General features: G+C 33.2%; 3 protein-coding genes across 3 annotated transcripts; 1 reads left to right on the top strand and 2 right to left on the bottom strand.

Moving 5' to 3' along the window:
* Positions 1-7,266: 7,266 nt before the first annotated feature.
* Positions 7,267-8,292, top strand: LOC127127657 (uncharacterized). The gene is made up of 3 exons (XM_051056912.1): positions 7,267-7,449; positions 7,533-7,733; positions 8,048-8,292. The coding sequence occupies exons 1-3, from the start codon at positions 7,339-7,341 to the stop codon at positions 8,096-8,098; spliced, it is 363 nt and encodes a 120-aa protein (XP_050912869.1). The 5' UTR covers positions 7,267-7,338; the 3' UTR covers positions 8,099-8,292.
* A 12,699-nt stretch (positions 8,293-20,991) lies between these two features.
* On the bottom strand, positions 20,992-23,484 carry LOC127127655 (uncharacterized). The gene is made up of 5 exons (XM_051056910.1): positions 22,694-23,484; positions 21,859-21,916; positions 21,660-21,777; positions 21,449-21,566; positions 20,992-21,190 (listed from the first exon to the last, which is right to left on the bottom strand). Exons 1-5 carry the CDS (start codon positions 23,204-23,206, stop codon positions 21,137-21,139), a joined length of 861 nt encoding a protein of 286 aa, XP_050912867.1. The 5' UTR covers positions 23,207-23,484; the 3' UTR covers positions 20,992-21,136.
* Positions 23,485-23,592: 108 nt separating this feature from the next.
* LOC127127656 (putative pentatricopeptide repeat-containing protein At1g26500) lies at positions 23,593-24,825 on the bottom strand. Its single transcript, XM_051056911.1, has 2 exons — positions 24,702-24,825; positions 23,593-24,595 (listed from the first exon to the last, which is right to left on the bottom strand). The coding sequence occupies exon 2, from the start codon at positions 24,404-24,406 to the stop codon at positions 23,780-23,782; it is 627 nt and encodes a 208-aa protein (XP_050912868.1). The 5' UTR covers positions 24,407-24,595; positions 24,702-24,825; the 3' UTR covers positions 23,593-23,779.
* Positions 24,826-25,572: the final 747 nt, after the last annotated feature.

Here is a 25,572-nt window from a genome sequence, read left to right as displayed (position 1 = left end):
CCCACACTGGAAACCAGATGCCACTTGATGGACTTATACCGGACTCCAAGCACACAACAAGAGGATACGGAATGCCAATTGTTGGACTTACATCCATCTCCTACACACACAAGAAGAAACAAACAACAAGTTACTAAGGAGTCGGGAACTCGAGCCTAGCAACTGTCAAGCAAACACACACAAAAAGAAAAAGGGTGCCCGGAGAGATCTCGTACGACCTCCTACCTACGTACCTCATCTGGTATGAGGATCAGGGCAACGTAGTTCCCCTCAACAGGGAAAGAAATTCTCCTAACCAGATACAAAGGGAGACACAAACTACTAGGGAGCTGGACTCGAGCCTAATAGTTATCATGCATCATAGCCCTATGTTAAGGTTTCTATCCTAACTTGCACAGGCAGCAAGCTAATCCTAGACAGGCAAAGCAATCAAAACAAACAATCACAAATAGCACACACTATATACATACAAAGTGGGCTTACACAAGGGTTAGGCTGCAAAAGCAAACCAACTGTATCAGGTGATGTTAGCTCTTAACCCTAACATTGAGAGTTAGGGTGAAGCAGATAAAATGGAAGTGAGGGGTGTGCCTCACAGCTCTTATCCCTGGCCAGGGAGAGCTTCAGACAAAGGAAGTGTGGGTTCAGAAAGTGGGAACCCTTCTACACTTATGACACTGACTCAACTGTACAACTGTACAAGGATCTTGGGTTACTATCCTCAAGGCATCAACATGTAATGTGAGCCAGGGGATGACTCAACAGAATAGCAGGAGATGGATTGCACATGTCTTGTGTCTGCCAATTGCCTTAACAAAGGTCTTTTCCTGCTTAGGGACAAAGATAAACAAGCACAAGCAATGCCTCTTAAGGAGGGCTTCAGACAGGTGCCTGGCCAAGTAACAGGCCAGGTCTTCCAGACTACATGGAGTTAGTGATGTTATACCTCAATTGGTTAAGCAACCAAGCAACAGCACAAGCAAGTTCACAATGAACTATAGCAACTAATGTACCTGAAATCAATCTAATACAATTAGTACTCAGCTCAAACAGTCAAACAGACAAACTAAAAGTCAACAGTTAACTGTACACAAGCAATGCATCAAGCAAAGCACAAGCCCATGCTCAACATAAATGACTTAGAAGCCACCTACAAAACAAACTTAATGTTAATCAACATCAATCAAAACAAGCAACTCAAGCCAAGTGAATTAATTCCTCCATGCCATATGCTTCTTTGTCCTGAAAACACAACTCAAACATAAGCAAACCCCTAGGACAAAGCCTAGGGTCAAAATGGGAGAAATAATTCAAAACAGAACATGAAAATTGGCACAAATCAAGTTCAATCAAATTAGAACAACATCCAATTGGTCCCATGTTCAAATCATACACCAAAATTATTTCACAAGGCATCTAAGGCCAAACATGAAATCTAGAAGCTCATTGGACCAAACAGAATGAATCAATCCAAACTCGATCCAAAATAATTCAATAAATCCAAATAAACTTCATGGATAAACAGCACTCATGACATGACCTAAACACCAAATTTCAAGTCATTTGGACAAGTGGAAGCAAGTCAATTAAATTCCCTAAGTCAAAACATGTTCAAACAAGCTCATACAAGGAATAAAATCATGCATCAACTTCAAGCAAGCACAAAATAGAGTAGGAACATGATAAATGCACCAAACCAAAGCCATGGAAAACTTTAAAGTGTCTAGAATCACTCCACAAAATTTCAAGTCCATCCAATAAACAACAAGGATTTCACAAATCATATAAGATCATGACTCACAAAAAGTCCACAATTGGTCAAACAGGGGAGAAAATCTCAATCAAATTGGAAATGCATCCAACAATTCCATAAAAATTCACATCCAAACTTAACATCTAGGAGAATCAACATGAAAAAATTCAGATCATTTCAAGTTCATATGGCAAGGTAAAGAAAATCAGGAAGTTAGACAAGAAATGGTGTGACACAAATTGTCACACCTAGATTCAACAGCTCATATCTTACAAACCAGGAATGATAAAATCACAAACTCTATACCAAAATGTTCATAAAGGTGTCTAGTTTACACATGCAAAATTTCAAGAATTTTGGATCAAGCATCATCATTTCATGATCAAAACATCAAGCAAGGTGCATGAAAGAACACATATGAACAAACCCTAAGCCATGTTAAAAACCACACGTGCACAATTTCAATAAAAATAACCAAAAAATAGTAGAGATTACAAGGATCATGGCACAAAAAATTTCATCTCAATTGGATTAATGGTTGGAGAGCTATGATTTATCTAATGTAAAGAAAAAATCAAAAAAATCATGAGTGAAGGCATGTGAAGTATGTGAAGCATATGAATAAAAATGCCAAGCCAATATTGGAAATGCACTGGAGCGGGATCGAAGGGAGTATGGATTTAAAAATGAGCGTGCGCTACAGTGACTAACACCAACAACCAGGCAAAACACGAAAATATGGATCAACAAGCGTTTCTGGAAAAAATTTCAAACATTCATGCATGTTCTTCATCCAAACCCTAGCTCAAGAACTTTTTGTCACGAAAATTCACAAACCATACATCATTGGAAAGGTCTCCTAACGTACAACACGAATCCAGCAATAATTTCATCTAATTCTACTCATGCTCAAAGAATCGATCAAAGAAAGTTTCACATGTCAACATTCAAATCATCATAACTTCCTTGTTTCTCAACCAAATTCAGTGGTTCAACTTGCAGAATTACCTCCTAAACAAGATCTATCTAAAGCATATATCAATTGCAAGAATCATTAAAGTTGAAAACTCACCTTCCAGAAATTGCAGTGGTGAAATCGTGCGTTCTAGGCCATGGAAGTGCAAAACAGATGCTCTTTGATGCTAGTATTGATGAATGGAACAAGGTTTGTGTGTTGCTTATGAAGGATCTAGCTCAAATCTCCATTTGCCATTGTTGAAGCTCACTTTAACAGTCCACGATTCTTCAAGATTTCTCCAAGGTTTTCCTTCAATCCACTTCCAATATGCATGTAGATGATGAATTGATCGAAGGCAAGGCAAAAAGAATGAAGAAAATTGATGAAGAAAGTTGAGAGAAAAATGAAAAAGTTTTTGATCTAGATCTAGAATTCACAATTTTGTTATGGTTAATCAGAAAACAGTTATGATTATGGTTTTATATGTGATGTTAATGGTGTTGCTAATCATGATTAGCCAAAATGCAAGTGCTTAAGTGAAATCAAGTTTTATGCTAAATTTAGCATTTCACCTTACATACACAAAACCAATGTAACAGTGTAATTTCTGGTTTGGAGCAATTCAGAAATGTGGTTTGTAAGCTAATGCAAGTGGAATTGAGTGAAAACAATGAATATTTCTCAAAATCACCTTTTCCCCTCCAAATTCAAAATAGGTTCACTTGAAAAATTCACTTTTTGTGTGATGAGTTTTCATGAAATGTAATGCTTGATTTGGATAGAGGACATCAAAAGAAATTTGCTCCAAAAAGTCTCACTCCATTTGGCCTTGTGAATCAAAAGTTATGCCTTGTTGAAATTATACTTTTCTTGACAAAGATCAATCCATAACTTGCCAACCACAAATGAGAAATTCATGTTCTTGGACTTTTTGGAAAGGTGAGAGCAAGATCTACAACTTTCATGTTGGACAAAATTTCATTTGAAGCATTTTTGGACATGTAATTTTAGGGAGAAAACCTTTCCATTTTTGGCAATTTTGAATTACAAGTCACTTTCTATTTTTGGAAAGTTTTCATCTGACTTTATTTTCTTCATTCTTGATGTTTGAAATGTCAAATGAAACTTGTTTGGACATGAATGAAGTGTCTCTAACCCTCTCCCACCTCCAAATCCATCAGTTGACCTGTGGTTGACTTTTGTTGATTGATAGATGAATTGGCTATGCATAGATGAACTTGAGCTTCAATCTCCTGATGAAATGGATCAAACATGAAACCCTAGCTTCCATAATCTCCTTAACAACCATAGAATGACCTCTCATCTCAATGAAGACCTCATCTCCTTGACAAACCCTGATTGGCACAATGCAGATGATTAGGGTTGACTAGAGGTCAAAACCCTAATCCCAAGGACTCTGATCAAGCACAATGAATCTCTTGGTGATGACAAGACCATGATGATGATGATGTACCATTTCAACCAATAAGATAATGATCAATCTCCTTGAGGAACCAAGAAACCCTAATTGATGCACCAACCCTCAGATGATTAGTGATCCGTTCAATGAAACCCTCAGCTTAAATATCTATTAACCTCTTTATCTTCTGATCAAGACCTAGGAGGATGACTTGCTTGATGTTGCCACATGATATGCAAAGATGCAATGACTAATGTCCTAAAAAAAATGAAATATGTTAAACTAGTCCCAAGAGATGAGGGCAAATTTTGAGGTGTTACAATATGCAAGCGAGATACTCAAGATAGTTAAGATGGAAGATTGGAATTCAACTTTGACGCATGTTGAACCAAGATATCAATTGTCGAAAAAATAAAATGAAGATGATGTTGATCCAACACAGTACATAAGACTTATTAGGTCATAAGATACCTTTTTCGCACAAGGTCTGATCTAGAATACAGTGTAGGTATGGTGAGTAGATTCATGTAGAAGCCAAAGGTATCACATCTAGCAACGACAAAGAAGATACTAAGGCATCTCAAGGGAACTCTCCATTATGGCATTCTGATTCCTGCATCTGATGAAGGAAAAGAATGTAAGCTAGTGGGTTACACTGACTCAAGTTGGTGTAGTGATGTTGAGGATAGAAAATTCACAGTCGGTTATGTGTTTATGCTAGGTGGTGCATCAGTTGCTTGGAACTCAAAAAAAGAACCAGTAATGGCACTTCCATTGTGTGAAGCAGGGTACATATCTTCTTCTCTCTATGCATTTCAATCAACGTGGCTGGAGAATTTGGTCGAAGAAATTATAGCGAAGAATCATGGAGCAATTACCATGAAGATCGACAGCATGTCTTCTATCAATCTAGTGAAGAATATGATAGCACTTGGAAGAAGAAAAACATAGAAATGAGGTTCCATTATCTTCAAGAGAAAGTGGCAAAAGCGGAGCTGAACTTGGAACAGTACAAAACAAAGAATCATATTGCATACATCATGACAAAAGGAGTGCAGGTTGAAGTGTTCGAGAAAGTAAGATCTATGATGAATATAGATAGCTTAGATATAATGAATTAGGTGGTGTATTGAGAATGTAATTCCTTGTGTCGAAGCATGTTGTCGAAATGCATAGTGTGTCGAATTATAAAGTTGTTGAAAGATAGATGAATTGTGTCTTCAACATAACTTAAAACTTAACTTTATTTGTTTGTTTTAGCTGGGTTATTTAAGTTAGTTAGAGATTGCTTGGTGTGCAAGAAATCTCAGCCTATAAATAGGGATATATCTTATCATTGTGATATAATAGCAAGTGAGTGCAGTTGCATAGAAAAGTTGAATAAATTTTAAATTTGAAAGCAGAGATGTTTCTCTGCGGAATTATTCTTCTTCTTCCTTCTCTCGTTGAAACCCTAATTTATTTTCTTCCCAAATTCATTTTTTTCTTCTTCAATAATCATCATGTAGCAGAATCGCCTTGCAACCAATGTTGATTTATTCACTCGAGTGAAGAGTGAAGAACAAGAGGAGTAATTAATCAGAAAGATTGATTCGAAGTTCTCTATAGTTTGGTAAAATTCCATATCAGGAATTTGTTTTAATTACAAAAATACCAAAACTACTCTTCAATGTAAAATTCGTGATTCTTTCAATTCAATGTCGAACACTTATAGGTAAGGGGTGTTCGCGGTTCAATTTGGATCGATTTTGAGCTAAAAACTCATTCAATCCAAATATAAATTTATTTGCGAGTTCAGTTCGGTTTTAGATAATTGATTAGAAAAATATGATACGGTATGATCCATCATGCTGTTTAGTTTGGATCGATTTTTGAATATCTAAAATATAAAATATTTTTTTTTAATATTCTAAAAATGCTAATAAATAATAGATTTGATATAAAATATAACATATAATATATTAAAAATTAATATTATAAAATGAAAATGATAAATTATGGTTGAAAAAAATGAAATAATAAAAATAAATAGATTAAATTAAACTATTAAATAGTATCAATATCAATATCATAAAATCAACTATCTACCTAAGATTAAAAAGTGCCACCAAACACCCGAAATTTCCTTTTCACTATTTTCAAAATTACACTTGTCGTTATTCATTTTTGTAATTAACTAATTAAACCTAAAATCATTCACAAATACCTCTAAATCACTTACCTATCAACATCATAGTGGTACACCTACTAATTTGTCTTACATTTTTTTCAAATTTTGAATCTAAATTCCCTTCCCCTCTTTGTTTCGTTCTCTTGCTATTGGGAACCTAAACTGTAAATTATTTGAAGTTCCATTAATATATAGGATGAGATTCTTCTGTAGTTAATTAGTAACATAATGATTAAAATTGTTAAATTCAATTAATTTAATTGTTCAAATTAATCAAGCTATTGGAATCTATAATATAATCTCTGTGATACAAAAAATCACCAATTACATTAATCTTCTCATAAAATTATAATGGGCTAAATAAATCTAACAAAATGAATTAAAAATAATTACATGTTGTAGACCAAAAAAATAAGAGGTAGAACTAACTTGATTCGACTATATAAAATATCAAATAATTCATGCCTAAATTTTTTAATAACTTTAATTGTATCTCAAATAGATAATTTAATATATGAAGGTTTTTACTTGTGCGGATGTACATGATTTTTATCGGTAATAAATTATAATAATAAAAATATATACACGGTTTGATTTAAATCAATTTTAAAAAATTAATTTAAAATTCGATCTGAATAAAATATTTTTTACATAATAACATCCGAACACATTCAATAATATTTAATTTTTTATAATTTTTAATTTTTTTGAATCAATTTTATTTGAATTTGAACATCCTTATAAGTAATACATAATTATTATTTTTATCATTTGCTCCAACACTAATGGATGATTTAAGTAAGACGGTAGGAACCAAACTCCAAACAATTTTAGTTGTTTAGTCCTTAACGTTACATTGAATTGGACAACACGTAAACTTCGTAACATCATGGCCCGGTGAAGAAAAAAAATCTGAAACAATTTTAAAAAATAAAAAAAATATTTGATTTTAAAATTAATGTTATTCAAATAACGAGAAGATAAAAGGTGTATGGTGGTGTTATTTTGCGTGTGAGGAAAGTGTGATCAAAGTGAAGATGCCTTGTCTCAACCTTTCAACAAACGTTAGCTTTGATGGTGTTGATGTGTCTTCCATACTTTCTCAACTCAACTCAACTCTCGCCAACATCTTGAATTACCCTCAATCTGTATCAACACTTTCCCCTCACTCTTTTAAGCCTTTCTATTTGCATGACTATTATATATATGTGAAGATTATCTTGATTTGCAGTGGGTGACAGTTTCATTAGAAGGATCAATACCCATGTGTTTTGGAAACACAGAGGAGCCAGCTGCTTATGGTGAATTTGTGGCCATTGGTATTCTCAATCCAGAGTTGAACAAGAAACTCTGTGCTGAAATTGCCTTAGTTCTTCAGACCAAGTTGTCAGTTCCCAAGTCAAGATTCTTCTTAAAATTCAATGATATTGAGGTTCTATGATTTACTTTTTGCCAACTGTTCTTTTCTCACATTTTTTTTTAAATTTGTAAAAGAAATTATAATAATCATTAGAAATTAACCGTGAGTGAGTACTAGGGTCCATACTTTAGTGATGCGTTTAGCAATATCGACTTCTCTGTAAGTTGAGTTAGGATCTGAGAACGTTTTGTTTATTACTTTTAAATAATCCATTACTCTCATAATAATCCATTACTCTCATTCAGTGTTACACCTTCCTAAAGTACACCATCTTTCAATTTGAGTCAACTTTATAATTAAATAGTGCTTCATTTGGTTTTTTGTAGGGTTATAATTGTGGCTTGCATGGCGGTCTCATGGTGGTAGAATCCAAATGATTGCATAATGAAATTTGTTTGGAGAGTCTGAAGCTAATATGGTACTATTGTACATATTTGGTGTACAATAAGGCAATGAAGTTTGAAACTTAAATGTCTTTTATTGCCATCGGAAGTGGATGAAATAGTTCAACTGATATGCATTAATTAAATTAAAATAAGTGTAGCTGCAAATGTGTAGCTGCAATTCTCTATTAAGTGACCTCAGTTCCTTCTTGAAATCTACAGAAAATCGATTTTTTACGGTTAGACGGAAGATAAAGGATTTAAAGAATCTTGTAACTGGTTATGAAATGCATATAGAAAACCAAAACTAAGTTTAACAACACAAATGGTCAGTTCATAACATTATCAATCCAAATTGAGCATGAATACAGATAAAGATAGCCTACCAAAATTCGGTCCCTTAGAATAGAGCCGGCGCACCCGCTGTTCTTCCAAGCATGGTAGAACGTCACTGGTCTGTAAAAACAAAGAGAAAGAAAAATGTTAATCTGAAAGATATCTCAGTATTGAAACAGGAACGGATAAAAAGACTGTTGAAAACTAAGTCGGGGGCCTATAAGAAGCGTTGCTGTACCAGACCAAATTCAATCACTCACCAATTCCTTCTTTTAGAGTTTGTTTGTGAGTTCGAGGAGGAATTGATGCGAAAAAGGGATGAAAGCAAAGGAGAAAGAAGGAAAGGATCCATAGTAAAATCTTTTATATACCCAACATTTCCTCCCTTTCCACTCAAATTTAAATCCTAACACCAAAAATGATAACAAATATTTCATTTTTCCTGACATACCCTAAATAAACTTTCAGAAATGGCAAAACTAATGATAACAGATGTTTCATTTTTCCTTACCTACCATAAATAAACTTTCAGAAATGGCAAAACTATATTCTACACAAACAACTACAATAAAGCACACTCATTCAAGTTTCATTCCAAATTTAAAAGAGTTAGATGATACACACAATGAGACACCTCAGTATCAATTTAAATCATACACACAATGTACTCGGGACGGGTATGTACTCGGTACCGGTATTTCATCATTTTAAAAACATTCATGCTTCAGAGATTGAGACTATAGTAGGAATTCGTGATTTTTTTACGAAAATAACCATGTTTTTCAAGAAAATTCCCAAAATAACCATGTTTTCAAAAAAATTCTCAAAGTACCCCGCTTTTAGGAGGAGGCGTCAATCCAATTGGCGACTCCTCTTAAAAATAAAATAGAGGCGCCAATTGGATTGGCTAGGGCACATGGTCCAGCCAATCCAATTGGCGCTCATGTGTATCAGTTGAAATGAGGTGTCAATTGGATTGACACCTCAGTGTAAAATGCAATTTTTTTTGTTAAACGGTCTACGTGATACATAATTTTGAAATAGGACCAATTGATATTAATAAAAATTCTCGTTTACACAAAAAAGCCTAATGGTGATGACCGGGATCACCTAACCGACATCCAGTCCCACATCCCCTAGCTACCCTAACTCGTGGTCCTAACCCGCGTTGATGATTCACCACTAGTGGTTGAGCATCTGAGGGGCCAGGAGCATCACTACCAACTACAGAAGATGACATGTTGAGATAGTCAGACAAATCGGCATAGTCTTCAGTATGCATCGAAGGTGTACTGCCATAGCTGAGTTCATACCCATGCCAGAGTAGTTAGGTTGTGTTTGACTCATTGGTGGGTGATTGGGACGGTTGAAGGGAGACATGGGTGTGAATGATGCGTCGAGGAAAGGTTGGAAAGATTGTTGGGGTGTTTGGTAGAGATAGGATTGTTGGAGGTTTTGATTTTGTGAGGTTTGGGATTTTTGGCTATGGTAGGAGGAGAGGCGGTTGGTGTTGAATGATCATTGGGTGTTCTGCCTAATGATCAATTTGGTAGGGTGATGTGTTGGGTGCGAAGTGATGTTGGGTCTCTGGTTAATGATCAATTTGTTGGCGGTGGTATGGGGTATGCTTTTGGTATTGGGGTTGGGTGTATGGCATGTTTGGGTTGTATGTTTGTGTGTTTGTAGAACAGAAAGTTTGACGGACAGGGGTTTGTATGTATCCGGTCTGACAATGTTGTTGGGGGTTAGAAGTTAAGGTGTCTGGTGTGTAAGTTTGTTGGCGTGGGTCGTACATGTACATATCATAGGCGATGAACTGAAAACCAACCGATCTGTACCAAGCCATATAAGTACGACTTGATTTTTCTTCATTTGGCATCACTGCGTCAGTTAAGACATGGTCATGGCGGTGCTTCCATCTGCGACACTCAGATCTTGCAAAGCTTTGTCATGGATTGAAGTTCCATTGATCGTTAACCTTGCGCAGATGCCATTCTCCTAGGCTTGCTGGGGGGTCTGGGATGTTTTGGGGCATACCAAACTGCAACTTCACACGATCACCGTTGTGCATCTCCATAGTTGTGAATCTTATTATCGATGTGCATGCAGTCTGTAACAGCCCAATTTTAGTAATTAGTTCGTATATTATTATTATTATATTATATTTAATTATTTGGAGTGTTAAGTAATTAATTGATTGTGAGGTAGTATAATAATTGATTATATTAATTGAATTGGTGTATTAATTAATTATTTAGTTGATAGGAGATATCATGAATAATTGAATTAATTAACTTAGTGGATATATGGTGTTAGTTTAATTTATTTGAATTAAATAAGAGATATTTAAATATTAGGTATTAGTGGGCCTAGTAATTAAATTAGATGGATGTCATGATTTAAGCCCAACTAGAATACTAATATAAATAGTAAGAGGTGAGGAGAGTGAGAATTAGAATTCATTTGAACATTGAAGGCAATAGAGAAAGAGGAGAGGAAAAGTAAAGAGAAGAGTTAGGGTTTCCGTCAAATTGAAGAGGTAAGGGAGGAATCCTTATTATTATGGGTTAGTATGATCGGGTCAATGGATAGATGTATGTTTAGGTTAAAATCCCTAGTTTGCATGATTTTAGGATTGTTAGGTTTTGATGATTATGCTTGATTGTGGTGATTGATTGTGTTAAAACTGCAAATTAACGTTATATAATTGGAGTATGGTGTGAGTTATAATTTTCTGAACGTTTGGCTTTTTACGGAATTGAAATCGGAGGTCCGGAAGTCCTCCAACGATGAAAACCGCGGAAAATTCTGCATGTTGTCCGTCACACTCGCGGCCTGTTTTTATGTTTTATTGTCGAAATCGTTTTGGTTATAACTTCTGATCCGTAAGTCCAAATCGAGTGTTGTTCGAAGCGTTGGATAGCTGAAATAGAGGGCTATAACTTTGTTTCAGGAATAAAATAGTTTTGGAGATTATTTCATGAACGTTATGGGGGTTGAAGAAGATGAAAATTATGTTGGAAAATTTAATAAACAATAACTTTTAGTAATGCCTTCGTGCACGGTTTTGATCATAACTTTTAACTCGTGAGTCCGATTTTGGTGGCGTTTGAAGCGTTAGAAAGCTAATGCTCATACCTAAAACATGGTATTGATTGTTAATATGTTTTAATAATATTCACATGCCTACAGTATTGATAAATATATTGGGTTATACGTTTGGTTGATGAATCGTTGCATTGTTGTAATATGATTGCGTGATAATTATGTTGTTATGTCGATGATGTTAAGATGTTGATGAGTTGTTGTTATTTGTTGATATTATTCATGTGGTAACATGAATTGGTTATTGCATGATGAATGGTGTGATGCATAATTATGAATGATATATTGTTATGAATGTGTATATGTGTCATTGGTGGATTTGTGGATGATATGTTGTTATGAATGTGTATATGTACCATTGGTGGATTGTGAATCATATATTGTTATGAATGTGTATATGTACCATTGGTGGATTGTGAATGATATATTGTTATGAATGTGTATATGTAATTGTGGATGATATGTTGTTATGAATGTGTATATGTACCATTGGTGGATAATTCATAGAGTTGAGTTATGGTGATATGTGGAATGTTAAGATGGTAGAGATGATCTTAATTGCATATGTGTTGGTATGTGTGCATTCATTCATAGCATGGTCGACTTCATTGTGGAAGTGGTGAAACTGTGGGTTCACATGAGCACTCATTGATCCTTAATTGGAAATAGGTGAGGTAGATGTAGCACTCATTGATCCTTATTGGAAACAGGTGAGGTAGATGTAGCACTCGTTAATCCTGAATTGGAAATAGGCGAGGTAGATGAGCACTCGTTGATCCTTAATGGAAATAGGCAAGGTAGTAGATGGTACCACATGCATAGAGTCACATGTCTTGCATTGAGTCACATTAGAGTCATGTGATAGTTGAATGTTTGCATGGTTGTGATTGTGATGTGCGTATGAGATATGGTAATTGAATTTGGTGATGTTTGGATACTTAACTTGGTGAAATATGTGATTATGTGATAATTGTGATTATGTGTATATTTGAGAATATTGCATTGAATTTTAGTATTAACTTCTTGAGTGTTAATGTATGTTTGAAATATGTGAAATAAATGTTGGTTAATATTATTGACATGATTATCCAAGGTGTGATGAATTCTGTTAATTGTTGATTTAATCATTGTGCCTGATTATGCTATTTCATAATGATTTGAATTCTCACCCTTTCTGTTTGAATGTTACCTTTACATGGGTATCGTGCAGATACTCCAGAGTAGTATCACTGAAGTAAGAGAACGGTAGCTCGCTCGAGATTAGCTGGAGAGTTTCTGTATTTTAGTTTGACGATTAGGTAATGAGTCAATGTTCTGGTCATGTAACACTGGGTAGATTGGTAGTATCGAACTCATATCTCATTGGAGATGCAGTATGTTATTACTTGAGTTACGTTATCTTGAGATGATTGTTGAGAGATGATCGTGGTATGGGACATGGATCATTTTATGAAATACATGAGTATTCTTTATTTTCCGCTGCGAACGCATATGCCTGAATATTCATGATAATTGAGATGTGTTATTTAAATGACCAGGTGTATTGTTGGTTTTTGAAAGCTTTTAGTTTTTGAAAACGTCGATGTGACGCCCTTTTGTTTATATGGGTGCTTATTTACTCTGATTATATGTTAAATATTTTGGGGTAGAAAAAGGGGTGTTACACAGTCCATACGGCTGCGTCTTCAGCGTTGACCTCATGGTCATGATCCAAATTTAGGTATGGACGCCAAATGAACTGAAATGTGAAAGTAACTTGGATTATAAACTTAGTAGAAGAAGTTAACAAATTATAACGAAATAATGAGGTTATTATCCTTACGTCTGTCGGTCGAATGTGATCCAACAGATTGCGATACTGGGTAATACAGTGTCTAGGACATCTGCTATAACTCATACGACGTGCTGACCATCTGCACCAAAAAGGTAAAAATATTAGTTAGAGATAATAATCGTTAAAGAAGTAAGTAAATATATAGCAATTTAAACAACTTACTTTTGTACATACATGAATGTGAAAGGGTTGTTGTTGACGGGTGCTAGGGACGGTAGTCTTGACCAACCCCATGGTTGGAGCAAAACAACACATCCAGAAAAGGTAGATGTGTCTTTGTGTGAGTTTTTACACAAAGAGCTATAAAGATAGGCCAGACAAGCGGATCCCCATGCATCAAAAGTTTCGCATTCTGCAAATCTATTATTCAAATTGATGGCACTTGGTTATACGGCAAATACAAGGGTACTTTATTTATGACGGTTGCACAAGACAGCAACAACAATGTCTTTCCCATTGCCTTTGCTCTGGTTGAAGGTGAAACGGCTGGTGGATGGGGTTTCTTTCTTCGACATCTCAGAGCGCATGTGGCTCCACAAGGCAATCTCTGTTTGATTTCTGATAGACATGCTACCATTGAGAGTCCCTACAACAACCATGACAACGGATGGCATGATCCTCATTTTACCCATGTCTATTGCATTATACATATTGCACAAAACTTCATGCGTGCAATAAAAGATAAGAATCTTCGCAAGAAGGTGGTGAATGTTGGGTATGCTCTAACTCAGCCGTCATTTCAATATTATTGTGATGAAATTAGACTGTCTAATGAAGACGCTGGAAGATGGTTGAATAACATACCAATAGAGCAGTGGACAAGGGCATTTGACGAAGGTTGTCGACGGGGCCACATGACAACAAACCTTATGGAATGCATGAACGGGGTATTCAAAGGAATTAGAAATATGCCAATAACCGCCTTGGTAAGATCGACCTATTATAGGTTGACTTCTACGTTCGCAACCAGAGGTGAAAAATGGAGTGCGGTGTTAATGTCTGGGCAAGTATTTAGTGAGTGTTGCATGAAAGTCATGAAAGAGGAGATCATCAAAGCTAGCACACACGTTGTAACAGTCTTTGACCGTCATAGGCAAAATTTCAGCGTCCAGGAAACAATGGACCACAACGAGGGGAGACCAAATTTAGCCTATGATGTTAGACTAAATAGAAGTTGGTGCGACTGTGGAAAATTCCAGACTTTTTGCATTCCTTGCTCCCATGTCATTGCAGCATGCGCATATACTCATCAAGACGCTTATAGCCATTTATCTGATGTGTACAAGGTCGTCACCGTCATGAATGTATATAATAAAAGCTTCTCGGTGCTACGAATGGAGGAATACTGGCCTCCATACGAAGGTGATATAGTTTGGCACAACGACGAGATGCGTAGAAAGAAAAAAGGAAGGCCAAACAACACACGTATCAGGGCAGAAATGGATTCGACAGATAAAATGATAAGATTATGTAGTATCTGTCGTCAACCAGAACACAACAAGAACAACTGTCCCAATCGAGGAGCATCATCTGGGTCATAAGCTTTTTGTAACATTGTATTTCTGTAACCTTCAATTATTATATATCATAAAGTTTTTGTTACAACGAGGTTCACAACAAACATCAGTACAAAATAAGCTAATTGAAAACAAAAATATTTCTAAGTGATTACAACAATCAAAGTGATGTCATCTCGACTGAACATCATTTCCCTCGCATCCTTATCAGTTTTCATTCGCACCCAACCAAAGATACTGTCGAGTCTCTCAATACTTCTAATTTTTCCCCTTCTGGTATTTTCCTATCTAACCAACGAACCAGATCCCTCTTCAGTTGATCGAACGTAGTGACGTTCCAGAAGAGCATCAGCATATGAGGTTTGTCTCTCGCATAAATCACCTTTTTGTATCGGCGACGAACACCAAACATGATTGCCAAATGATGAAATAAGATGTGGAAAAATGATTCACACAACACATCTATTTATAACAAAAAAATTGCATTTTACACTGAGATGTCAATCCAATTGGCGTCTCCTTTGTAAAAACACACTTGGGCGCCAATTGGATTGACTGCACCATGTGCCATAGCCAATCCAATTTGCGTCCCACTCTATTTTTAAGAGGAGTTGCCAATTGGATTGGCGCTTCCTCCTAAAAGTGGGGTACTTTGAGAGATTTTTTGAAACCATGGTTATTTTGGGAATTTTCTTTAAAAATTGGGTTATTTTGGTAAAAAAAAATCGGAATTCGTCTTGTATATTGGAGATTAAATTGAAATGAAATCATAATCGATTTTAAAATCCTAGAAATAACAAATATAACATTGTATGGACCTGTTTATTTTGGCTTTTTTTTTAATGATTTTTATAGTGTAACATATTTTGGTGTAAATAAATTTTATAAAGAAACTTTTCATAAAAATTTCAAATGAAAATTTGATTTAAATAATTATTCTTAAAATGTTATTTTAGGTATTTCATCATTTTATTGAAAAAAAAATTGAATATCAAAATTTTAAAAATTCACTTAGTTTTAAAGATATTTCAAATAGCTTTTCATAAAAATCATTTTTGAAATAGAATTTTTTGAAAAAACTGTGATTTTGACTATACTTTGATCTTCAATAATGTAGGCTTATGTTGTAGTATATCAAAATTAGTGTTTTAATTTATAAAAAACAAATTTAAAAAAAACTTATAAACATTTTTGTAAAATCCATTTTCAAAAATATAAAAAAAATCTATCTTTTTAAAACTAAACAAACTGATCATATGTGTGCTGCTCCACCGAGATTAAGATTTAGTGAGAAACTCTACAACACTTTTTTTATTGTGAGAAATACTTACATAAAAACACATCTATATTCTTAGAAAAAACAATAAAAAAAGAGAATATTTTTCAATTTATTTTATGTAATTTTTTTCAATTAAATCCTTAAAATTATGGGGTGGTGGTAATTATTAAGGTGAGATAAAATTTTATTTATATTTTTTAATTAATAAAAAGTTGTGATTAAATTTTTTATAAAATTATGTGTTAGGTTGTTTTTATACAAATATTTTTAAAATTTTGTTTGGTCAGCTATCGATATGGGTTGTGAAACCCAATTTTAACGGTATTTGTTAGACAACTAGAAAAAATAGATAAGTAAAAAAATTTGAGCACATCTTCACATCCAACCAATTTAAATAGTGAAAGTAAATTGATTTATAAAAGAAAAGGAAAACGGAAAAAAAATATTTTATATGTTTCGATGACATTTCGATAAAATTGTCTGATTTGAATTGCATTTTAGATTGAATTTTTAAAATTAAACTAAAATGCATATATTATTTTTATAATTATTTAATTTTATTGTATGATATATTGTATAAATTAATTATTCGTTGATAAATTTTTTAAAATATTATTATTAGTTTAGTTTAATTTATTTATTTTTATTATTTAATTTATTTTAATTATAAACAATCATTCACATTCTTTATAATTAATTTTTAATATATATTTTATATTACATCAAACCTATTGTTTTAGTGTTTTAAAAATATTAATAGAATATATATTTGTAATTTGTATATCCAAAAACTTATTCAAGTTAAAAATTATAAAATTAAATCAGATTCAATCAGAATTTTTAATCAATTATTTAAAAATAAAATGAACCACAAGTAAATTTATCTTTGAATTAAATGAACTTTTACATTAAAATCGATTCAAATTGCACCACGAACATCCTACCTTTTTGGATTGGTTAACTTGACAATTTAAATTAAAAATTAAAAGGCTTATTACTAGTAAACTTCTTTTTAAAAAATGGTTGATTTATAAATATCAACAAACAACTTATTTACATATATACATATAAACACAACAATCAAGTTTTATCTTACTAAGTGATATCGGTTACATAGATCAACGTTCACCATAATGTTCTATCTATCAAAGATCATGTTCTTATCCAAATCGATATTCTTGAGATCTTTCTTAATAATTTTTCTTATAGTTCTTCTAGGTGTTTGATGGACAATTGTAGCAAGTGTACAAGTCTCTTCGAAGTAATAAAATAATATGTCTCCACAGAGATTGCGAATTAAAACAAAGAAATAGCAATGTGATTTAATGTACATAATTGGGGGATTTTCAATTAGATTTTGCACGAAAACAAAGATGAGAAAATTAACGGAGTAAAGTTTGATGCAGAAAGGTGATTACATCTTTTTATCGAATCCCCTAATTATACATGTTGATGATATGTATATCAATTGAATTACAATTAAGTTATGATCTCAGAACGAATTAACAAGACCACTGTACATAATTCTTTGGTGTATAACTCATTAATTTACACAATAATTCTTTAATTCCTTAGGTCAATTCAGAGTTAAATCAGACGTTTTTAAGTTCGTAAATTCAAAAGGCACAACTTATAATTCCCTAGTTAATTACTAAGTTGAATAATTGTTCTAGTTCTGATTAGTAGATTTACAGTCAATAATCTATACTCATCTGATATCAATTTACACGCTCGTCACACACATAAAAAATAATGAACACAAGAACAATTAAATAATTGTATAATATAAGAGAATTCAATTAATCTCAAACAATCATATGATTCAACATGGTATATTCAGGTTCATCTCAAAAGACCTAATCTAGATTAACTTAGATACTCATAGTGCAATAAATCATTACCATGAATTAATAAGAAGTATACATCAAAATCAATGGAAAATATGACCTCCAATGGCTCTAATACTCTCCAAAATCATCCACAAAAGGTCATTGGCGGTCACTTTCTCTCTAGGAGAATCCTAAAAAATATCTCCACTTTTTCTATTTAAAGTTGTAAAATGTGTCATATTTTTCGCTACATCACGCCCATGTTGGTATCTATCGTGATTGTGATGTGACATCATTGCTCCTACAATGCTATCTATCGCGGTCGTGATGTGAGCTCATCGTGCCCACAATGCCAGCACCGCGTCCGCGAGAGAAATAGAGGCAGTTTGTCTTATTATCTTCATTTTTCTTCTAATTTTCACTTCGTCCCAATTTTCTTCCCCTTGGTTATTTTTCTCACTTCTTCAACATTTTAACTTTCCTTTTGCTCATTATTCCACCGATTTTGTCAAAAACACTCTTCGATATTATGTAACGACATAGTGTCATCACAACCTCAAACTTACTATATTGTTTATCCTTGGTTAACCTGTCTACACACTAAACATTTCATCATAATTAAAACTCTTGCCCTTACCAATAGACGTCGCATTTCTTCTTCTGATCAACATGTTGGTTCCCTGCTTCAATCCAATTAACTCGGAAAAGTTCTTCCAACAACACAAATACTCAATTTGTCTCTCATCTCACCTTTATTCACTCAATTTTATAGGGTATTCACACAATCAACGTAAATAAGCATTTTACAATGAGTTTGTAAATTTTCAATCAAATTCATATTTGAACATACACTTTATAGGTCTTTTTACAGAAAACGTGGCTTATGTCATAGTAGAATATTTTGGGATAATAGGCTTAAATCTTTGGAGTTATGTGCATATTTTGCCTTATGTTACCTGATTTCTTTCATATATGATTATTTATCTGATTATTTGGTACTATAGAATGCATTTTTGTTTGTCCTATTCTTCTTTCTTTCTTTTTCATAATTTTTTTTGAATAAGTCATTTTTAGCTTCTTGTGTTTCTTTCTCTTTTCCTTCTTTTGACCAATTTCTCTAGTACCTCAACCCCAAACTTAAACGTTGCTAACTTCAAAGGGCAACCTCAAACTTCTTTTTTTTTTTAAAAAAAAGCATATATGATTATTCAATGACTACTTCTTAGGAAATCCAGTATACACAGATGCCCAATTTCATAGAAGGTTCATAATGTATAGTTACATGTTTCTGTGAATTGTAGAAACCCTTGGAAATCATGATGAATATTTTCAAATGAAGGTCGATGCAATTGGTAAAATGACCATTCATCATTGCAGAAATGCACTTCTGTTATTCGTATGTTGGCACATAGATCTTCTGCTGACATTGTAGATGAATATGTTTGAATTGGTGAAAGCATTAAACATCTTTTAGGGGTGTGAATGAGGTGTTTGGGACTGAGTATCTGAGAAGGCCTAATAACAATGATGTTGAACATCTTTTACAAATGAGGGAGTCACATGGATTTTCATACATGATAGGTTCCATTGATTGTATGCATTGGCAATGAAAAAATTATCTCGTTGCATGAAAAAGACAGTTTTGTCAAGGTGATCGTGGTAAATCCAAAGTCATGCTTGAAGCAGTGGCATCACAAGACTTGTGGATTTGACATGTATTTTTTGGTAGTGCAAGTTCAATCATTGACATTAATGTGTTAAACCAATCTAACGTGTTTAACAATGTTTTGGAAGGACATGCTACCAATGTGCAATATACAATCAATGTGACTCAATATAATAGGGGGTATTATTTGGCGGATGGTATATATCCTTAGTGGCCTACATTTGTCAAGATCATTTCAATACAGCAATGACAAAAGAGAAAACTATTTGCACAATATTAAAAATAAGCTATAAAGGATGTGGAGCAGACATTTGGAGTGTTTCAATCTCAATTTGCAATTATATGTGGTCTAGCGCGTGCCTGACACCTGAAATCCCCCAAGCATACCATATATGCTTACATCATATTAAACAACATAACTGTTGAACACAAACGACACACATATGGATGTGATTTTGATTACTCTTATGATAATGTAGATAACAACAACTCAACAACTTAAACATTTAAGGTCATCATTCGAATCTTGCAACAAGAATACAAAGAAGAGCAAGTATTCGTGAAAAGCAAGTTCATTGTCAACTTCAAGGAAATTTAGTTGAGTATATTTAGAAACATTTTGGATATAAGGATGTCAAAATTTAAATTTGACTAATTATGTGATATTATTTATTTTTATTATTTTTAATTATATATCATATATTTGAGATTAATCTTAATATAAAATAAATAAGAATCAAATTAAATTTTAAATTAAATTTGATTCTTATTTATTTTATATTAAGGGATTAATTACTATGCACTGTCAGTGTAAAATGATTTACATTGTCGATTCATCACCATCATCCGTTTGCATTATTTTATAGGTTTTTAAAATAAAATTCAAACTTATTTCAATTTCCAACGTCTAGGATTAACTGATGGTATAAAATCTTTTTACACTGTCAGTATTTCAATTAAGTCCTTATATTAATATTTATTTTTATTTTTATTTTAAATTAAAATAATATTAATATACGAAATAAAGTTGTGGAATATGAATTTTTTACGGTTGCGCCATTTGAATGAAAATTTAAATGAGTTGGTGTGGCTTAGTAGAATTAAAAAAAAAAATAACACATTTGAGATGTTGTACAAAATTTATTGAGGAGTATATTGAAATTCAATCCATTTTATATTATTCTCTTTCTTCATCAATTGTCTTTTACATTGATATATTTCCTTTACTTAATTTCTTAGAATGGATTTTGGAGTTCCATCAAAATACTTGTTAAATGACAGTTTTATTATGATTTATAACTATTCATATCGTGCATTCAAAGAAACAAGAAAAAATCATTTTTTATACAACTTATTTTTTGTTAACAAGAAAAATTCATTTTTTATACAACTTATTTTTTTGTTAACTTTACACTCAACAAATACTAGGGCATGTTAAATTGTTACAAAAATCTTTAATAATCATATCACCGAAGCTGACTAGTTGCACCCGGTCGATATTCCCCAATTCCTAGTAGGTCCTGTAAAAGTATCAACATGTTACAATGATCTTTGTTAATATACAGAATGATTCGTAACTTTGCATGATTAGTTATAACATAATTTTTCATTGATTTTTTCTTAAACTATTTGTTTATGACTGTACTTTTCTCTCTTTCAAACTCAATAGGACAATTAAAAAATTATCATTTTAGGTTGCCATACAATTTTTAATTGCAATTACTCACCAAATGGTTGAAATAAATTCAAAAAAAGCATAAGATCATAATATGACATACTTGACAAGCTTTATTTTTGGCTCTAGTTTCTGCTGTGCTTGGTACATCATGATTTGGTTTCTGAAATCTCTTTTCACGACGATCACAAGAGCCCCATCCATCTGAGAATCTGCCACCCCTAGTGTAGCAAAAAACCCAATAGTGACGGTAGATTATCTAGTGGTTAGAATAGTGATCATTCGGATGAAAAATTAACAAAAACCAAACATACTGCATGTGTGCACGAATGACAAACTCAGCTCGCTGAACATTGCGATCCCCATCGAACTCAATATTCTTGTCTCTAATTTCATAAGAAATGTTGAAGTAACAAGAAATCTTTCTCCAACCTATAAAAGAAACATGTGCGCCAAGTAACATTTACATTCTCGTTTTAACAGTGAAGAATGAAGAGAAACTTTGCACTTTACCTGTCTTTTTAATGTAAGGATTCCCCGAAATCAAAGTGTAATCACTTTTCTCCAAAATCTGTCCATTGAACACACAATAAAGGATTGATGATCATTATTTAAATCCCAGGTGAAATCAAATAATTGCATTACACGAACTCTTGCATCTTCATATAGTTGCATAATTAACCGTGGAAAGTGCAGATACTGTTGTGTTATATATGTTATGAGTTATGACCATATAATGAGAATGTGACTGTGGCTTCTCTTCCTTTTTCAAGTGATCAATTGATGAGTTTAATGCCATACACTATCACTGTGAATAAGTTACCATCAATTTATTACCACTATCACTGAATAATTTCCATCAATTTATCATGTTATACAAACAATTGGTAATAAGGCTATGTAACACAATGGTTGTGTTGGTTTAACAAAATGTCATTAGTAACAATGAGCATTACTCACCAAGCAGTTTTCCAGAAGAAAAAAAATTATTTAATTGCTTAATTGAAATTTGTGAAAGTAACTATCATTATAGTTAGCACAAAGTTTTAAATAATGGTCGCTATCGGATAAAGGGTTTTGCGATTTCAGTCAGTACAGATGGTACGATGCTAAATGCAGTCGTCACGGTGTGAAGTAACTACAATTTATTCTTTATTACAAAAGCGGTGGTTTTTAAAACCTAGCACTAATCATTTCATTATGGAAATTCTATATGTTTATCATAGTTTAAGATTATCAAAAAGATTAAGTTCATATCCTAATTGTGAGAAGGGAAATAAATCTATCATATGATATCCAACTCAAATAGCATGTTTACTTGAAAAAGCAAAGGAATCAGAGTAATTACCGCCATAGCTGCATTTTGATACTCCTTAAACAAAGAAACCGTAGGAAACATTCCAGACAAGCTATGCCTCATACCGTTGTCTTTCTCTTCATGATTCCTCCCAAAGCACCGCGGCGATGCCTCATTAACCTTTCCGATCTCGGGTGACGAATAAACCATTGCCGTGGGCGTCTTCTGCGCAGTTTGAACTATAGCTAGAGGACTCGTTTCACAGGAACTCGAATCGCAGATTCTCGCGACCTTCCTTGGAGGTCCATAACGCCAAGGTTCTTGAACAACTTCGCCACTATCGGTGGAATCACGCGAGTACTTCGGGAACTTTGACGGTGGAGGCGGTGGTGAGGGGTTCGTGATTGGAGAAGATGATTGGCGGTTGTGGTGGTGCTTGATTGCGAGCGGTTTGTGCTTGGATGAAGAATGTGAAGCTGAGGCGGAGTCGATCATCGCCCATAATGCGGCATCGTCGAGATCCTTGTCGTCGGCGATTACTGGATATGTTATCGGAGATGACATTTGAGGAGATTTTTAGGGTTTGAAATTGGGAAATTTTTAGGATTTTGAGTTGGGGCTTGCGTTGGGAAGAAGATGAATCTTCTTCTTTTTTTTTCCTTTTGTTGAGAGAATATGAATCTGAAGTGCGAACTGCGAATGGTGAACGCGGGTAGAGCAATTTGAATTTAAGTTTGATATGAGAAATGGAACACGACGTCGTGTGGTTTCATTTTCTTTTGTTTGATTATGGAGAGTGAGTGGGAAGAAAAAGGAGAATGAAGGAGAGAAAAGATTACTTCCACCGTTTGGTACAGAATTGCGCATAGAAAGGAAAGAAAATTTTGAAGTCAACATAAATATTAAATACATTTTTAGTTTCATTCTCTTAAAAGTGTGTAGATTATTATTTACTTATTTTTTGAGATACAGAAATCTTTTGCAAAGAAATCTCATTTTTGACAAGAGTCCCACTTAAAGAGCTCATTAATAGGAAAACATACATTAGCCAGATTTCTCCACTACCATTAACGCTTCATTTCTAATCAACTTTAGTTTTTTTACATCAATCTGCATAATACTTACATGACTCGTTTATCATACATTAGTATCCTTAATTATTGGAAATCTATTCCTCCTCCTATCTCTGGTTGCCATCTTCTGTCCATATCTCTCAAGTATGTCTCCCAAATCAACCAACCCTACTTCCCTCAACTTTTTCGCTACATCCTCAAACATTACCGCACCTTCCTCGTTCGAAAAGTAATGCAAAAATTTGTTATAATCAAACCTCAGCACCTCCATCTCTCTATTCATCACCCTCTCCACATACTTAGTAGCTTCCTTTGAATGTCCAACTTTCACCAAACCACCAACAAAAATAGTATCAAAATTGACAAGAGGATCACTCCCTTTCCTCCCTCTCCTCCCCAAATGACCCTGCAACAACATTATATAGGTATGCATATTCGGTTCGCTACCTCTCTTTATCATCTCCCTAAACAATTGAGTTGCTTCACTTGCTCTTCTCAACTTCAAAAGCCCTTTTATCAATCCATGATAAACACTCATATCCACAACATCAATCTTCTCTAACACTTGATAAGCCTCTCTAACTCTATGTTTTGTTAGAAGCCCATACACAACATATCCCAATGTCAAACTATCAACTAGAATACCTCTCTCGCACATTTCACCAAACACTTCATGAGCATGATTCATCATCCCCTTTTTACACAACCACTTAATCACAAGCCTATAAGTTGTGTTTTTTTCTTGCTGTTGTTGTGTGAAAAGGAAGAAGTGATATCAGAGTTGAACGGTGAGGTTGTTTGTGAATATCAGAGTTGTTCGTCGAAGTAGCATCATCTGTGATGTGATGGAATAAATTCTTGAAGTCTATAACAGAGCAAACTTCAAAGAACAAACCAAATCATTTAAGCTAATGGATGAAAACCAACAGAAAAACCATATGAACGAACAAAAGTTAAGAGACAATCGAACAGAACGAGAAAAATACCTTAATAATGTGCACGAGTAAAACCGCGAAAATCTGAAATTTTTGAAATTGCACAAAAGGAAAAAAAAGAGTGATCGCTAACGAATGTGAAAGTGTGCGATTGAAATTAAGAGTAATGAGATGGATTTTGGGATGGAAATGTATTAAAGAGGAATAATTTGATATATTATTATTAAGAATATATATGTGTTAATCTTTTTAAATAGAATACATTAAGAATATATATATATATATATATATATATATATATATATATATATATATATATATATATATATATATATATATATATATATATATATATATATATATATATATATATATATATATATATATATATATATATATATATATATATATATATATATATATATATATATATATATATATATATATATATATATATATATATATATATATATATATATGTTAATCTCTTTAAATAGAGTATTCTGATTTTATGGGTATTACTAAAGATTCAAACTTAAATTACTAATAAAAATACTAAATTAATTAATTATTTAAACACTCCCTCAAGCTGGTGAATATATATATATATATATATATATATATATATATATATATATATATATATATATATATATATATATATATATATATATATATATATAATTTTCAATTTGGACACAATTTCTTCAAAGTTATTGTTGTTCAGCCCTTTTGTTAGAAGATCTATAAGGTTGTCCTGCGAGAACACATATGGAGTGCAAATAAGGTCGTTGTCTAATTCTCCTTTAATAAAGTGTCTACCAACTTCAATATATTTGGTTATGTCATGTTGCACTGGGTTATGAGTTATGCTGATAGCCAACTTATTATCATAATAAACTCTCATTGGTTCATCGCACTT

This window comes from Lathyrus oleraceus, chromosome 3, assembly GCF_024323335.1.
Source record: "Lathyrus oleraceus cultivar Zhongwan6 chromosome 3, CAAS_Psat_ZW6_1.0, whole genome shotgun sequence".
In the NCBI taxonomy this organism is placed as follows: domain Eukaryota; kingdom Viridiplantae; phylum Streptophyta; class Magnoliopsida; order Fabales; family Fabaceae; genus Lathyrus; species Lathyrus oleraceus.
Note: the sequence above shows the minus strand (reverse complement) of the source record. Positions and strands in the feature narration are given on the sequence as shown.

What these genes read in the sequence shown, in the direction of transcription:
- LOC127127657 (XM_051056912.1), top strand. Translation starts at nt 7,339, where the DNA reads ATGCCTTGTCTCAACCTTTCAACAAACGTTAGCTTTGATGGTGTTGAT. An exon ending in TCTTGAATTACCCTCAATCT is followed by an intron (nt 7,450 to 7,532) that starts GTATCAACACTT and finishes CTTGATTTGCAG; the next exon opens with TGGGTGACAGTTTCATTAGA. An exon ending in TAAAATTCAATGATATTGAG is followed by an intron (nt 7,734 to 8,047) that starts GTTCTATGATTT and finishes GGTTTTTTGTAG; the next exon opens with GGTTATAATTGTGGCTTGCA.
- LOC127127655 (XM_051056910.1), bottom strand. Translation starts at nt 23,206, where the DNA reads ATGTCATCTCCGATAACATATCCAGTAATCGCCGACGACAAGGATCTC. An exon ending in GTCATTCGTGCACACATGCA is followed by an intron (nt 21,567 to 21,659) that starts GTATGTTTGGTT and finishes TTGCTACACTAG; the next exon opens with GGGTGGCAGATTCTCAGATG. An exon ending in CCAAAAATAAAGCTTGTCAA is followed by an intron (nt 21,191 to 21,448) that starts GTATGTCATATT and finishes ATACTTTTACAG; the next exon opens with GACCTACTAGGAATTGGGGA.
- LOC127127656 (XM_051056911.1), bottom strand. Translation starts at nt 24,406, where the DNA reads ATGATGAATCATGCTCATGAAGTGTTTGGTGAAATGTGCGAGAGAGGT.